Source organism: Gymnodraco acuticeps, unplaced genomic scaffold, assembly GCF_902827175.1.
Source record: "Gymnodraco acuticeps unplaced genomic scaffold, fGymAcu1.1, whole genome shotgun sequence".
Classification (NCBI taxonomy): Eukaryota; Metazoa; Chordata; class Actinopteri; order Perciformes; family Bathydraconidae; genus Gymnodraco; species Gymnodraco acuticeps.
This window is the reverse complement of record NW_022990990.1, coordinates 101,374-114,450: the sequence shown is the minus strand read 5'-3', so window position 1 is coordinate 114,450 and position 13,077 is coordinate 101,374. Positions and strand designations below refer to the sequence as shown.

At 38.8% G+C, this 13,077-nt stretch overlaps 1 protein-coding gene across 1 annotated transcript in view; it reads right to left on the bottom strand.

Annotated features, from left to right (window-relative positions):
- The window catches only part of LOC117559140 (membrane-associated guanylate kinase, WW and PDZ domain-containing protein 2-like), a 95,523-nt gene that overhangs the window by 49,931 nt on the left and 32,515 nt on the right, over nucleotides 1-13,077 (bottom strand). The window contains 2 exon segments of the mRNA XM_034235811.1: nucleotides 815-936; nucleotides 2,280-2,337. Coding sequence (XP_034091702.1) covers nucleotides 815-936; nucleotides 2,280-2,337 — 180 coding nt within the window.

Sequence of the window (13,077 nt, the reverse complement as noted above, 5' to 3'; positions counted from 1 at the left end):
ACATAGAGGTATACCTGATTAACGAGCAACATGCAGGTGGGGGTTATATGATGAAATACAGTATATACTGTAGGCAACAAGTGTGCATCTATTTTCTTCCTGGATGAAAGCTATTCGGTAAACAAGGAAATTGTGTCCCATTTGGTTTCATATTGCGCATAATGATACTGAATACTATACAGTGCATGTTTTGTCTGAGATTTATGAATTATGTTTTAGATAAGAAGATCTTTATTTCCTTATTTGCATTATATGATTCTGTGGTGTATTGAAGGCAAATATTCACATGCATGACACAATAATGAAAATGTCTTTTAGAGTTCAGTGATACAAGTAATTATTTTAGTGTTATTTTTAACGCTGCTCTTGTGATATTAAAGACTTCCTATAAAACCGATGAATTAAAGAAGTTAGTGACATTGGTTGACTCAAAACAAAAATGAATTTAGTTTTCATTCTTTATTGGCCCATAGTCACTATAAGTTATACCAAAAACCTCACAGATTCAACCGATGTGTTGTAAAGTTATTTACAAATTAAGGTTTATACTGTAAAAATCACTATTTGTAACTTGATCCTTTGGAGGAGAACCTCTGAAGATCTTCACTTTTTATAACAGTTTTTTTTTGTTTTAAATAAACCTGGTTATAATAAAAGCTAATAATAGGATGTATTGGCCTGGACTACGACACTCTCCCTGTCAAAGATAACTGACTAAGCTAGAGCGCTTAGCTTTGTTGACATAGATCGATACTCTACAAACATACAGACAGATAATAAATATGAATATTACCTTATAATGTGGTGGTCTTACCTCTGTAGATGGTGGGGAGGGGCAGTGAGGACAGACCCTGGCTTTGCATCTGCTGCTGCTGCTGAACTCTCCTTTTAGCCTCCAGGACGGGATTCTCAAACTGGGTCCTTCTATTTATATGGCTACGATGATAAAAAGAAAGAGGAGGAGATTTTAGATTTCACACTATCCTGCTGCACCCAAATAAGCCTGCGAAGATCAAAACTAAAAATCCTGGCGCAGCAGCAACTATTGCTGTGATGATTAATTAAACGGCCGGTCCCCAGGTTATGTAACTGAGCCGCAGAGTGGCTTTGCTCAGTGAAATAAGAACAAACGACTGATCCTGGGCTTTCCTGCCCAAAGAATCAGCCAGAAGTATGTGAAACAGTGACTGGTGAAAACCTACTCATGAAACAGTGATTATCCTTTAACATCCCACATTGTTCTTAATTTAGTTGGTAAGGGGGAAGATAGTCAACGGCTACAAATACTGTCATTATCCAGTGCGAAATAATTAGTCATCATTGGATACTTCCCTTACTCCTTGAGGCTGCATTGACACACACACACACACACACACACACACACACACACACACACACACACACACACACACACACACACACACACACACACACACACACACACACACACACACACACACACACACACACACACACACACACACACACACACACACACACACACACACACACACACACACACACACACACACACACACACACACACACACACACACACACACACACACACACACACACACACACCTTATCTTTTAATGAACACCCCAGAATCACTGTGCTAATTACAAAACAGCTTGACTATATCTTAACATGCTTACATAATTTCAAGGTCTGGCAACTTCTTTCATGATATTTACGTGAAGCCAAAGTGAGACAATGAGAAGTTTTCCAGAGGGAGTGTGCAGTATATGAGGCAGTGAGTAGACAAGTGTCTTTCCGGAGGTTTTTCTTAAGCAAAGTCGAGTCAAATGACTCCCCCTGACTGTCTAAAAATAGATCCCGGTCCCTACTCCGCCCGGGAGTAGAGAGCACCCAGCCAAATAAATGACACCTCAGCACAGGGAGGGGACATGCATTTCAATAGAGAGGACTGCAGCAGTGAACACACACACAAGAATATGGATGAGCATACATGCAGGATGTTTAAATAGAGACATTACTCTCTGCTTATGAGCTAATCTACAGATATAGATGCAGTGCGTGTCTCAGACAGAAAGATAACACAGAATTATGGATAAGCACACGCGGACAGACAAACTTCCTCCTGCAAACAAACTGTGATCCGTCAGGAGGCAGACAGAGAGGGAGCGAGAGAGGGAGCGGCTGCTTCCTGGCTGCAGCGCCTGTCTGCTCCTAATAAATAGGATTAATACAGCACCACCGGGCAGCATTGAAAATCAAAAGCTAGCCATTACATATTAAAGATGTACCCGACTTACTCAACATAGTAGCTGCCGTAAATGGGGTCATCGATTTTCTCCCAGCCGTACGGAAGCTCTGTAAAAAAGAAAACAACAACATTAATGAAGGGCTTGTTTATGCAATGAACTTGCAACAGAATATTGATCTTGCATGACAAACATCTTTGTGGCAGAATAAGTCTACAGCGTCAGTTTAATTACCAAGAATTTGATGGTGTGATAACATGCTAACTGGAGGGATTGCTTTTCTGTCAAAGCGGGCCGTATGATCAGGCTTGTGAGTATTCTGAAATCTTATCTTGTATAAAAATTGCATGGCGACAAGACAAGATATAAAAAAGTGTTTTCTCAGCAGCTTGTCACATTGATTAAAGAGGACTCTTTTAACCCTGCTCATAAAATGAATCCCCTTCCAATAGAAACTTGCAAAATAACACCAAATATTGATAGATCTTGTGGCTGAATTTACATCAGTAAAATATTTATGGCCTGCATCTCTTCCATGCTGTAAATATTAAGAGCTAAAACTAGAGCAAGCACAAACACTAAGGCTACCAGATAGCAACTGGTACCCTTTTTTTATCAGTGTTTCACAGTTTGACACTGAATACTACAAGACTGTCCATTACTGACCAATGACAAACAGATTAAACAGCACAAATGGTGTGGGAAACAATCGAAAAAGAACATGCACATTTTTTGCAACTACTATTTACCAAACAATAGCTAGCATGCTCATATTTGAGAATTGGCACTTAGCACAACGTTTAATTGAGGCTGTGGGGAATGGCATTCGTTTGAAGTATTTGGTCTTTATCCAGCACATTGAGCGACCTGAAATCTTGACCTCAGGGTGACACTAAATGAAAAGTCGAATGATCCCTAAAGTGTTTCAAATGTATCCTCAAGGGAGCTTGAACATTTGTTGTGAATATCATGGCATTCCATGCAATAGCTGTCGACATTTTACTCGCACATGTCAACCTGTTGATGGGACCAGAAGAAAAGTCAGAGGATCACCAAATTCATTAAGATTCATCCTCTGGGAACCATGAATGTATGTGGGAAATATCATGGCAATCCGTTCAATGGTTGTGATATTTCAGTCTGGACCAATGGACCATTGTTTTCATCAATAGAGTCAATCCACAAGCATGGGTAGAAAGTGCTAAGATGCATAACATGCTGCCTTTGTTCCCAATGATCAAAGCTCTTCCTCACACCTCCGACAGCTATCACTCACACTGGACATGATTTTAAAGTCTCTCTCTCCTCTATCCTTTGCCCATAGCTCACTGACAAATTGCAGCTCTTCACAACATGTCTGATAAGGAGTCTCCCTGTTTGCTTCCCAGGCTATGATCAATTAGCATTTAAAGCATATTCCCAAATGCACAAAGTGTTTTAGCATAATAGCATGATCATTCAAAACTAAGTTGGTTACATAGTGTGAGAAACCAAAGTAGTATCCAAGCTGAATCTGGCACTGGAGCTTGGGGACAGTGTGTTCCATTGCAGCTCGGCTTTAAAGTCATACCAACTTTGATTTGTGACAAAGGGAAGTTAATCAGGATGAGAACGAAGATAGGAGCCGGGAAAATGTGTCAAAATCAGAAAGGGTAGCAACCAGAGAGCGCTAAAGCTCCTCGAGGCTGGAGAAACACACACAGACAGGCATACAAACATACAAAATACTGTATGGTCATCGCAAACATTGATTATTACTGCTTGGCCTGGTTAACATACTCAAGGGATTGCTGTGCATCCATCACATGCAAAGCGGAAATATCAAAACAATGCTCGTGCACATGTGCATATGCTCCTCTGAACCCCTGCCCCCATCCCCTCAAAACAAATGATTAAACTTTCAGTAGAAATGGCTATTTTCTGCCAGCACACTAACTAAAATGCATAACACACACATGGTTGAGAGTGATATAACAGAGTGGTGCTGCGAGCAGGTTAACAGCCCCTGGGAATACCTCCTGTGAACAGTGCAACGTTCCTTAGCCCCATCTCCTCTCATTAAATATGAAAGAGAGTGTTTCATGTTCTCACCTTTACTGGGCAACACACACAAATGCACACACACTACTCACTCTATCCTTTTTGCATATGCACACACAGACACACAAGTGCTGGAGATCAAAGGGCTGTCATGTATTTTAGGAGTCTTCCTATGAAAAGCTTTTCCATTAAAATGTCCACATGTGGAGCTGCAGGAAGACAGAAGTGGCTCTACAGACCAAGCAGCACACAGACTTTTTCAGACATGAAACACAAAAATGAAAACACCAAAATGTCAATTATAAATGTTTAATACCTGTATAATTGCCTTGTTGCTTCTTTTGGACCATCTTTAGTGATGTCACTGTGGTCCAGAATCTCAGCAATTAAAGGAAAGGTTCAACATTTGGGCAAATGGGGCATGAGAAGATTGATACCCCAATGTCTGTTTGTTTTAGTATGGATTTGAACCCAGGAGGTGATTAGCTTAGCTTCGCTTAGTTTATCTTAGCGATGAGATTAGCTACTAAAATAGCTAGCCTGGCTCTCTTTTGAGTTAGTTAGAATAATATGCTTAAATATGGTGTTCATTTGTCAGGATAAGGGGTTATTTTATATCTATGAGAGAGCCCAGAAAGCAGGTTTATTTTGCTTCTTGTCTTTCTGTTAAGCTAAGCTAATCGCACCATGCCTCAAGCTAAATACTTCTAGCAAGAATATCTAACTTTTTATGTTAACGTGGCCACAGTAATTGTTTAAATTGACTATTAGGGGTCATATTAATTTCTAAAACATAAAGTAGCCCAATAAGAGTTCCTAAGGACTGATGCAGTTAATTACAAACTATTATCTTGCTAGTTTTAGCATTAGCATTATTAGCAACATTGCTCACCTTGGATACTCAAGAGAAAGTAGCATTAAAACCAATGAGTGTATTTACCTACAAAAATTGTGCATTTTTTTATTTATTGAGTCAGGCACAATGAGTTTACATTTATACAGTCAATATTTTTATTTATTTTTCCCCTTTCCCTCCCTCCCGGTCCTAGCTAGTAAAAATAAATAACTAACTAAATAAATAAAATAGATACCTGTATAGGTAAAAGTAAAGTAATATAGAAGATAATATTAAAAGAAAATGTATAGATAAGGGAATAAAGAATAGTATCAGTAATACTTGTACCCATATACTCATATGTATACCCACATGTACACATGCACATGCATACACGTACCTACATACATACATGTATGTACACATGCACATACATACTGTACACGTACCTACATACATAAATGTATACAAAGACAGAACAAATAAATAAAAAAAAAATAAATAAATTAATATATTAAAAAAAAAAAAAAAAACAGATAAAAAGAGACACAAGGAAAAAAAAACATACACATACATTCGTAGTTCCCCCTCTTTCTCCTTAATGTAGTGTCTTAAGTTCAGCTATGTAGGCTATGGTAGAGACCCAGACAGATTCAAATAGCTTTGAGGAGCCCCTCAGGTTATATTTAATCTTCTCCAAGTTCAGGTACAACATTAAATCTTTAAGCCATAGAGATGCAGGTGGTATAGAAGATTTCCATTCTAGGAGTATTCTTCTATGTGCTAAGATAGATGCAAAGGCTATACTGTCTTTAGTTTTCCTCTTCAACATTCGGTGGCCAGGTAGTACTCCAAAAATGGCAATTTCTGCACATGGTGTCAATACCACGTCCAAGGCCTCAGTAAGGTGATTGAAATGCTTGTCCAGTATCCTTGTAGGCGAGGACAAGACCAAAACATGTGAGTCATGTTTGCTGGTGACATGTGGCATCTGTTACAGGTGTCCGTAACATTTGGATATATTTTGGAGAGTTTAGAGTTGGTGTAATAGATACGGTGGACAACTTTTAGTTGTATAAGATTGAGCCTGGCACAGGACGTACTGTTGTTCACTCTCGCTAATGCGCCATCCCAGACCTCATCATCTATAGCTTGGACTAGTTTCTCTTCCCAATGTTGTTTGATTTTACCAAGCGATGTTTCTGTGAGACGGGAGACGGAATTGTAAATTCTTGAAATCAGACCTTTTTCGATTGTTAAAGTGTCCAGAATTTAGTCAATTATTGAATCCGGAGGGATATTGTTTAGTTTAACCCAGTTTCGGACCTGGAAGTAGCGAAATAGATGAGTGCTTGGAAGGCAACATTTGTCAGAGAGTTGGCTAAAGCTACCGAAAACATTGTTAATGTAAAGGTCCCTTACTCTGATAAAACCTAATCCCTGCCACATAGAGAAGGCCCCATCAGTGTAAGGGTGGAGAAAGAGATGGTTGTTGCGAATGGGACTATGTATAGAGGATCCACAGAGTCCATGAGGATCCACAGAGTCCATGAGCCTTTCTGAATTGGGACCAAATTCTTAAGGTGGAAACAACAATCGGGTTATTCGAATATTGAGTTGGCCGGCTGGGTAATGTAGATGTAAGCAAAGCCAAGAGTGAGGTATTAGGACAGGATTTGGCTTCAAGCTCACACCAACTCAATGTTGGTTCCTTAGTCCATAGAATTATTTTGTGGATATTGGCTGCCCAATAGTAGTGTCTTATATTTGGAAGCGCTAATCCTCCTGTAGATCTATGCCTTTGTAAAAGCTCTTTCCTAATTCTAGGTGTCTTCCCTTGCCATAAAAAAGAGGAGATTAGATTGTCTATTTTACGAAAAAGTGATTTTGGTAGGAAGACTGGCAGACATTGAAAGAGGTACAGAAAGCGAGGGAGGACGTTCATTTTGATACAGTTTACCCTCCCAGTAATAGTTAAATGTAAATTATTCCACCTTTCCAAATCATATTTGAGCTTGTCAATTAGTGGTGGGAAGTTATCTTTGTAAAGGTCTGAGAGTTTTCCACTTATATTCAAGATGTCTAGGAGTAATTTTAAATTTAAATTTAAATTTTAAGTATTTAGGCGTGAATATAAAAATTGTGCATTTTGGTAGTTATGAATTCAACTTTGTATACATGAGAGAATGAAAGTGCTACATGTTATTTCCAAAGCCAATACCGCTTGCTTCAACAGATGTATTATAAGCCTGCTCATGGACGCCTTGACTCTTTTCTACTGATACTGTTTTTCGATGTTGTACAATTTAAACAAATACAATATCCTGTAATTGCAACTTGCGGCTACAGTGGTCGATTTCCAGAAGTATTGCCACACACACACACCACACACACACACACACACACACACACACACACACCACACACACACACACACACACACACACACACACACACACACACACACACACACACACACACACACACACACACCACACACACACACACACACACACACACACACACACACACACACACACACACACACACACACACACACACACACACACACACACACACACACACACACACACAGAGCAGTGTGCTAATAAATGCTGAACCTAGGTTGATTGTCTCTTTGCTTACTCTCTTTTTCTTTGGAGTGTGGCCTCTAACTCTCTGTCTGCAGCCTTCAATAGAGAGTGTGTGCCATACAAAGCCTGCACTGCTTATCACTGCTTCGAGCCCCGAAGCGAGTGGAAACATGTTTGCAATCTCTAGTCATGCCACAACCTCCATCCTACAGTCACAGGTGGAGGGCCACTTACTGCCAGCAGGAGGCATCCTGGCATCTTCCCCACATTCACTCTCCCTCAGTGCCACTCAATAATACCTCCGTTTCAACTCATTTCCCCTATTTCTTCTCTGTTCCCATCTTATTCCTTCATCTCATCTCACATAACAAGCCTGTTTGAAGTTTCATGCTCAAAAGCGGGTGCATTTCTTATTCTGCTTTTTCTAATTTGGTCTGGGGAGCAGGTTGGATATCCACACAGCCCACAGACACTGAGGGATTTACATATGTCGGTTTCATTTTATCATTCGTTCTTTTCATCCATCTTTTGAGGAGGAAACCAACTGAACTGAATGATTTTCGATGCCTCAAGCATTTTACCAGTGTAAAAAAAAGGAAAGTCCTTTCTTGGTGAACACTGCATTGTGCTTGGCTTCATTTCTCATGTCACTTTTTGCATGCAGCACACATTGCAACAGTGAGTTTACTCAGAAAACCTCCAGACTGATGAATGGAAGTTTCTACTGGTCAATACGGGCACACAATCCATGGGTGATGTTTAGGAACACTGATTTAAGAACAAACAATAGACCGCACACTGCATGGAAATAGTAGCATAGTATTAGACTTCTGAACACATAAATGGAGTTAGTATGCTGTTATAGTGAGCAGTGGTTTAGTCCTTTCTACTGCAGAGCCCTATAATTCATCCTCAATTATATAAACCTCAAACTAATGTCTCTTAAAAGCAACCACAGACAAAGAGCCGTACCAGTCGTAACAATTTTGACCAGACCACCAAAAAAAACTCATTTAGAATTGTTTGCACCTCATTTCATGGTAATCCACCCAATAGAGAGATATTTAGTCTGGATCAAAGTGGTGGCAGACTGATATCATGCCCGAAAATATCTCAATGATTCTGATCAAGGTTCATATGCTGTACGGCTTATTCTCTTTCTCAAGGACAGCATTGTTTTTGCAAGACAAGGCCTGCATGTAACTTAATAATGCCATTTCATCTTCATTATTATCGTCACATTTGATCTGGTTAGTTTGGAGCTGTTATAGATTTAAGTAAGATAAAGCCAGCAGACCTAATAGGTGTACAGTAATAGGGTATTACATTTTGTGTTTCTGTAGCAGGGACACAACCTGCTGCCCGCCTGGACATTAATACACTCAGACCACCTGTGAATTAAATTCCCACCATGTTCATAGTGATATATTGTGGTGTTTGGAGAAAAAATGAAGCCATTTATTTTAGGATTATCCAGGGTTGCAGGTCCACCGTGAAAATCTGCACACAATGTACCAGTGGAAACCCCAACTAGCCTTCTTATAGCTTTAACACCCTTACTGTATTTAGAGTACACACAACAAAGTGCTTGATGATCCTTATCAATATTACTTTGCTTTTAGGAAACATATACAGGGCTAAAATGACAGTGTGACTCAGACTCAGATGAACAGAACTGAATATTTCCTCGATCAATACAGGAACTTTTCTCCTGTTGGTTAGCCGTTATCTCTGTCTACTCTGTCACAATCAAAAGCACAATCAACAAAGTTGTAAAAAGTTGCTATGTGCTTTGTGGGAGGCTAACCGGTCCTGTCAGATGTGATATCTTCTGATCCTGGCTGAGCTTGTTGATCGGTAAACATGACTTGACCTGCAGCACGGGCAAATTCGCTTCTTTTGTTTTACTGGAGGGGGTCGGGTGAAGAATAAAAGGTATTTTAAAGGACAGAGGCTAGACCAGGAGGGTACGATAACCCTGCATGAACACAAGCATGGTGAGGCGATACACATTCCTGCAGATTCACACTATTGTACTGATCCACAGGTGGCGATGATGTGCCAAAAAACGCAGCAATAGACTTTAAGAATCAGTTGATTGACCTGATAAGTGATATTTAAAAGGAATATCTCATGTACAAGAGGCAGGTAATATAATGCATTATAGACTGTGCTACTAAAATATGTAATGGTTTTATGAGGAAGCAAATGCATTCAACATATCAAACCTCAACAATACATACGTTAAAACAAATTGGTTTAAATTGAATAAACAGAAAGTGAATTTGTTTTCAAGGAAACTCTGAAACCACTTTTTAAATCCCTCATATAAAAAAATATATCTGTTAATTCAATATTTATCACCTAATATGGTGACACAAAGGTGATTAAGCCTATGGCCAAATTATAAATGCCCATTTTCTCTATACAAGCGGCATCAATATATGGATCACAGGCGACTCCGAGTGAAACATATTTTGGAGATGATAACTTTAAGGTCCATTTACACTACCATAGTGATCTTGCGGTTATTTGTGCCACTTAGATCTTGGTCATGATCTGCATTTAACTGTAGGATATTTTTTTGTATTGATATCACACTATGAATGTCTTTGGAGTTGTATCATCACAATGTTTTTAAAACAAACTCAATACAAAAAAATGATACCATGGAAGTACATCGACGGTAAATAAATACATGGTATAATTTTAACTATTTGTATTTATGCTGTGTCAGACAGTTTTATTGCATGATGCTTGATGTAGTAGATGTGGGTTTAGCAGCAGTCACATTGCTGCTAAATTTCTCAGATTTTTTACACAAGGTGTCATCGATCTCCAAGCTTTAAATTATCGATAGATGTGTTTAGGATCTTAGATTGATGGCCAAAGATTTCCTCACAATTCACCACTGTCAACTTTCACCTGGGATGGGACTGCTATTAATCTCACAGAGGCCATTACTTAAGAGTCAACAATCTACTTAGACACAGACAGGGGCAGGCATACATTTAGTATGGTTTGCCTTCACTAACTGTACAGAGGCTCAGTCACTGGTACATTTTTATATACAAAGCCATGTTAGGGAAACTTCCATCCTACATCTGCTCCCTGATCTCACAGCAAATTGTAAGTGACTACTGCCTGAGATCGCATGCTGTGGTTTTATTGAATGTGCCAACTGCTAGGACTGTTTTAGGGAAGATATCTTTTAGATGCACAGCTCCTCTCTCTTGGAACAGTCTGCAAATTAAATGGAAACTGAGCAATCTGGTGCCACTAAATGTTTTTAAAGCTCGGTTGGATGCTACACAATCGGAAGCTGTTGGCACCTGTTCATGTGGATAGTTATTGTAAATTGTAATCCCTGTAATGATGCTGTATGATGTCCTTTTTGTTGTTCTGTTGTTTTATGTTTCATGTGGAACCTACTTGAGCAGGTCTCCCTTGAAAAAGAGATCAATTATCACAAGGGATTCACCTGGATAAATAAAGGTTTGAAATGAAATGAAATGAGTATATGCCAAACCTCACATATTTATCTATACGACCTGAGCAATGAAGCTACTGCATATGCTCACTCATGCTCAGTATGTGGGCATGTTTTTGGAATTACATAATCAACATGCTCAGGATATTGATGTTTTCTGCTGCATTTCAATAGCTAGTTTTTCTTCTAACAGTTGTTTTCTTGCTAAAATGCACCTGCTCTCTGGAGAAATTCATGTCCTTACTTTAACTCCGCTGCACAGTCCCACTGGTCTCAGAGAGCAGACTATTCTTCTTCTTCTTCTTCTTCTTCTTCTTCTTCTTCTTCTTCTTCTTCTTCTTCTTCTTCTTCTTCTTCTTCTTCTTCTTCTTCTTCTTCTTCTTCTTCTTCTTCTTCTTCTTCTTCTTCTTCTTCTTCTTCTTCTTCTTCTTCTTTTCTTCTTCTTCTTCTTCTTCTTCTTCTTCTTCTTCTTCTTCTTCTTCTTCTTCTTCTTCTTCTTCTTCTATACTTTCTCCTGTTCCACTTTCCATCTGAAATATTGCTCTATAAACCCTGTCCCCGTCCCTGTGTGGCCACAAGTGGAGCACAGTGCATTTGGTGAGGTGTTAGAAATGATGTAAAGTGGATTGTTTTTATAAAAGCTTCCTGGATGCTGTTGGTTTTTAATAAAACGTATTATTAAGATTGATTTTATTCAACTCATGTCTAACTCAATTAGCCTAAAAGGAATATAAATATGTGAAAATGATATACGAGTAAAATGTCCGACCAGTGGTGTAAAAGCAATTACAAAATTCTGTTAGCTTTAAATTGCTAAATTTCAATTTGTCTTAAATACTGATTTGAATGCTAATTTGAGCATAATTATGTTTTCAAAATGTTAAATGTTTTCAGATTAGGCAGATGGGGATGAAATAGAAGTAGGAAATTATGGATGAAATCTACTATCACACAGTTTATGCTACTTAAGTAATTGTATCACAGTTTTAATGAATATTTAATAGTTCGTTAACAGAAAACTCCTTTTTGTCAATGACTTTTAAGTAATTTAGTTTGACCAACAATTCAAGGTTTTTAGCAATGTTCAACTTTAGTATTTTCATTTACATTTTGAGTGTTCACACTGTTGATTGGACACGTTTGAACGCCTCCATGTGCTCTGGGAGTTTTCAATTAGCTGCTTTTGATAGGAATTGGGAAACGTTTTCTGGAAATGTAATTTAGAAATGAAACAGGAGTTAGCACCGTGCAGTAATGAAACACTCCAGGATTGTAGTATTTGAAAGATGCTTAGATCATTATATAACTATATGATATACAGTAGGAGCCACTAGGGGTGCTTTAAGACACATTTTTCAAAATCATATGTAAATTAAACAACAAGGCTCAACAATTTCCCAAAACTGTTAATATCGCATTGGTCTGGGACTATTTTCAGCTGCGGATTAATACATATTAGGTGCTCTAGTATTTCTGGCAGCAGGACAGTGTGTTTGGGATCCACTTTAAATAAACCTCTGTGCCTTAATTATGGTAACATAGTAAAATGTCACCCGGTTCATTGGGGTAGTGTTTCAAACTTTTGCACAATGGTCGTTGTTGGACAGACTAACTACAGGATTTGGGCTGTAAGTGAGACAAGGGTCTCTTGAGTTATTCTAAGCTATTTTTAGGGCTTGAAGGGAACTTCAGGGCGTTTTTAGGGGTTTAATCAATGCCAGGAGAGGGACTCTAAAAAATATATTTGCGCAGATATACACATCGCACACTGACAGTGAATTCAGCATTCACCTGCCACACACTCCTTCCAATCTCCAAGCCTCAGGCATGCTCTGCTGGGGATGTTCTCAAAATATACCCATCAATCATTTTGCAGACAGCTTCCCCCCC